Below are 4,161 nucleotides of genomic sequence, written 5' to 3'. Positions count from 1 at the left end.
AGGAGACGGCTCCATCCTGCCCGGCTGCGGCGTGCAAGGTGCTGCCAGAGCTGTGTCCCTGCTCGGGGGAGCCACCAGGCAGGAACCGTGGCTGCTGGTGTGTGTTCAGAGGAACAAGCTGGGTTCCTGCCATGGCTGGGCTCAGGCGCTGGGGTGGCTGGTGGCTCCGCTCCCCTGGTCATCCTGGGTGTGCTGGAGAGGTGGCAGTGCTGGCTGGGTCACCGAGGCAGTGAGGAGGGGACATGAGCAGGGACAAGGCAGCAAGGAGAGGATGCAGGCAGGGACAGTGGGAAACCCTTGGTCCCGCACAGGCAAACGCTTGCCTGGGGAGCCCTTGCTCCCCCTCCACACGGTTGGGCACTGTCTGGAGGTTCTCCAGACCCCCAGCACACCCAGGAAGGCTCTGACTCTGCGGCCCCTCTTCAGTGAAGGCTCATCCCTGCGTGGCTCCCCTGGAGCCAGAGTCTATCCCAGCGCCAGCTCTCACCCAGGGACCCTCCTCAGATAGGTGTCTTTCCTGCAGGAATTTTTGCTCTGGGGGAGAAGGTCGTCTGTACCATAAATTGGGTGTTTGGAGAGGATGGGCTGTGGCAAGGCCATGGTTTAAGATGCTGCCAGCACGACTGCCTTCCCTGCTGTCCCTGCCTGTTTCGGGCACCCCTGGGGTGCTGCCAGCGGTGAAGGTTCTCCCAAAGCTCCTGACCATGCCTGGAAAAAAAAAATCACCACCTTTGGAGTGATTTTGGCTATGTTGAAGGACCTGGATTGAGCGTCTGCATCCAAGACTGACCCTCAGCAGCAGCCGGGGCAGTTGGCTCCTGCCCCCAGTGATGCCCCCCACCCATAAGAGGGTGCTGGGCCAGGCTGCCTCACACTGCCCAAAATGCCCTCACTGGGAGGATTTTGCTGCAGATGGGAATTTTGAAGGAAACTTTACCAAGAGGGATTTGCTTTCTGCCAAAAGGTCTTTCCTTGGGTGATGAGCCCGATGTTTTTGGCTGAGACTCCCCCCTGAACTTTTAGTTTTCAGCTGAAAATGAACAGGAAGGCAAAATGTTGCAGAGGGGAGAAAGTGTTGGTGTCGATCCACAGCCCGCCCTCGCCCCTGGCAGCACCCATGGGACCCTGGCCCTCTGCTGGCAGCACCTTCACCTGGCTCACAGAGACGAGACACAGCCCAAATAACCCGGGCTGCTCCGGGAAGCACCTGAGATGAATTGGCTTTGCAAAGTGAGGCTGTTTGAGCCGTTTCCAGTGGACACCAGAAGCACTACCAGCACGGCAACGTATAGCCCCCCTCTCGGTACCACCCCCCTGACTAATCCCTGTGGTGCTATGAACCCAGCAGTACAGACGAGGCCTTGTCACTGGAGGACAAAGATCTGAGGGACCGGGAGAGGAGAATGGCCAATAACGCCAGGGAAAGGGTGCGTGTGCGGGACATTAACGAGGCCTTTAAAGAACTGGGACGCATGTGTCAGATGCACTTAAAAACGGACAAAGCACAGACCAAACTGATCATCCTACAGCAAGCGGTGCAGGTCATTCTGGGCCTGGAGCAGCAAGTACGAGGTATGGTAACGGCTGGCAGGGGCATTTCGGGGCCTTTCTCTCCCCCCACATCTCTGCGTGCGCGTGTGTCTCTGTTGTGTCTCCTGCTTTCGGCGCAAGGTTGTGCTTTGGCATCACCAGCGGCACCCGCGGCTGCACCACGCGGCAGGCTGAGCTTTCCAAAAGCCCTGGCCTGGGGTGTGGATTCAAAGCTGCTTTCTCTGTCTCCCCTCATGCTTAATGGGAATGTGGCACCTGGATCCCATTTAAGCAGCTTTGGAAAACTTAATCCTCAACTCCGAGAGCTGGCTGAGGCACTTGGGGTTTTCTGTGAGCGAGCACAGGTTTAAATTGGCACGGTGCTTCAGCCAAGCACGGGGTTCTGCTCTGGCAGGGGTCTGGCTGAGTTACTGCAGCCGCTGCAAGGAGCAGCAGGCAAAGAGCAGCTTGCACTGAGGTTGCTTCCTCGCATGGTCCTGTCTGTCTGTCCTGGGACTCTGTCCTCGCTCTCTCTTTCGAATGCTGCGGCCGTGTGCGATGCTGTTGCCCATACTGAGGTTGCTTCCCTCCTTCTCTTGCTGTTTTTGGCCTAGAGCGCAATCTGAACCCTAAAGCAGCCTGCTTGAAGCGTCGGGAAGAGGAGAAAGTGTCCGGAGTAGTAGGAGATCCCCAGATGACACTTTCAGCTTCACATCCTGGTCTAGGAGATGGTCACAATCCTGTTGGACACATGTAAAGGTATCATCCCCCCCGCCGTGATCCCAGCACCCCGCTGCAGGTCCAGCCCGCTGCTGACATGCACTGCTCTGCTTCGGCATCAGCCCCAGTCGTTCAGCACCAGCCAACATGGTTCTTAATTTCCCTTAAGTAACTGACTTGCACGTGCATGTCCATTGCTCATCCATGGACACCCAAAGCCTCTGTCCTGCAGGAGAGGTGCAGCCCCGTAGCCGGGACAGAGGGTTTTGGTGCTTTCACCACCCTGAGTGAACTCAGCTCTGCTCTGCGCCTCCCAGCCCTGCCCCAGTTGGCTACTGGAAACCAGCAACTCCTTTGCCTGGTGGCCCTATGGGAGGGAATGGGCAGGTCCTAGAAATGCCAAGAATGACACAAAAGGTGAAATTCCCCCAGTGAGACCATGGCAGTCACAGGCTCCTCTGGGCTGTCCCCAACACCTCCTCCCTGGAAGTGTTGAAGGCCAGGTTGGATGAGGCTTTGAGCAACCTGGTCTAGTGGAAGGTGTCCCTGCTGATGGCAGGGGGATTGGAACTGGATGAGCTTTCAGGTCCCTTCCAACCCAAACTGGTCTGGGATTCTGGGATTTTTAAGGGCAGCCCACGCTGAGCCAGGAGCAGCTGGACCTGTGTGGCCTGAGCAGGGCAGGGGTGTCGGTGGGGGACTGAGCAGATCCAGGAGCCATGCGCGAGAGGCTCCCCTGTGCCTCAGCCCGTAGCACCCACACGCCCTGGATCACACAGAGGGGTTGTGGTCCCCTGACGTCCCTTGCACCGGTGGGTGCCTGGGGCTGCCCTAAAAAACCCAAAAGGCAAAGGCGGTGTCTCGGCAGAATAATGAGCTTGTGTCTCAGCTCTGCTGCAGCCACGTCGAGCCCTCGGGGCTGACTTCTGGAGACAGGAGAGGTTTATGCCCCCACCATGCAAGGAGCAGAGTTTTATTCTCATTTGGGCTTCTCTCACTTCAGGCTTTTGTGTTGTTGTGTTTTGTTTTGTTTTAATTTGTAGATCTTTTTGTTCCTCTGGATAGAGAGATCTGTAGGAAGAAAACCCTCGGTGTGACCTGCAACCTTCTTGAACCATAAACTTTAGTACTGCTAATACTGACACACGTGGACAGATCCTGGCATGACGTAAGGGGTGGAAAAAAAGAAACCACTTTGTCAAAAACAAAATGAAAACAAAAAAAATTGCCTTAAGTATAAAGTGCGGAACAGTCAATACATATCACTCAGTTAGGAGGGGGTGGCGTGTTCTCTTGGCTTGTTCACAAGCAGCCAGCAGCAAAATTGTGCCTAAGCTTGATATTTCTTTTTTTAAAAAAAAAGAACATTAGTTATGAGATTTTTTATGTAGAACAAATAGCAATGCCTTTTGGTTTTGTTTTTTTTTTAGCTTCTTTTGCATATGTTTTGTAAGCAACGAAAAGAATTTTTTTTTGTATAAAAAAAATGTCTTGTACCCCACGCTTTTCTGCTGCTGTTTCTATAGTTAACGTTGCATCTTTAGGATCAACCAGAATATTAAAATTGTATTAAGAGAGACTGGATATAAAGAGAGGAATTCTCAGATTCGGCTCTGAAAGCCACTAAAAGCGAATGTAGCCACAGCGAGGGGATGTTCTTCCTTGCCTGGCTTGTACCTTCCATGATAAAACAAAACAAACAAACTCATGTGCTGAATTCACCATCTCTTTGCTTTGGCCACTTCTGATTTGGGAAAAGGAAGTTAAACAGCAAAGCAAGTTGCAGCAGTATCCTCCAGCGCTGCTCCCGCTCCTCCCGGGAGCTGACCAAGGTCCAGCAAGGTTTCTCTGCACCATTTGCTTCACTCCTGGAGGATCCCAGAGGCTGCGGTTCCACCTGGGAGAGGACGT

At 54.0% G+C, this 4,161-nt stretch overlaps 1 protein-coding gene across 1 annotated transcript in view; it reads left to right on the top strand.

Annotated features, from left to right (window-relative positions):
* The window catches only part of TCF3 (transcription factor 3), a 21,760-nt gene extending 18,157 nt beyond the window's left edge, over nucleotides 1-3,603 (top strand). Inside the window, exons 12-14 of the mRNA XM_029087446.1 lie at nucleotides 1,346-1,572; nucleotides 2,145-2,289; nucleotides 3,294-3,603. Coding sequence (XP_028943279.1) covers nucleotides 1,346-1,572; nucleotides 2,145-2,287 — 370 coding nt within the window. The 3' untranslated portion in view covers nucleotides 2,288-2,289; nucleotides 3,294-3,603. The remainder of the gene's footprint in view (nucleotides 1-1,345; nucleotides 1,573-2,144; nucleotides 2,290-3,293) is intronic.
* Nucleotides 3,604-4,161: the final 558 nt, after the last annotated feature.

This window comes from Antrostomus carolinensis, unplaced genomic scaffold (genome assembly GCF_000700745.2).
Source record: "Antrostomus carolinensis isolate BGI_N321 unplaced genomic scaffold, ASM70074v2 scaffold20261, whole genome shotgun sequence".
In the NCBI taxonomy this organism is placed as follows: Eukaryota; Metazoa; Chordata; class Aves; order Caprimulgiformes; family Caprimulgidae; genus Antrostomus; species Antrostomus carolinensis.
The sequence above is the reverse complement of the archived record's forward strand: the minus strand, read 5'-3'. Positions and strand labels throughout refer to the sequence as shown.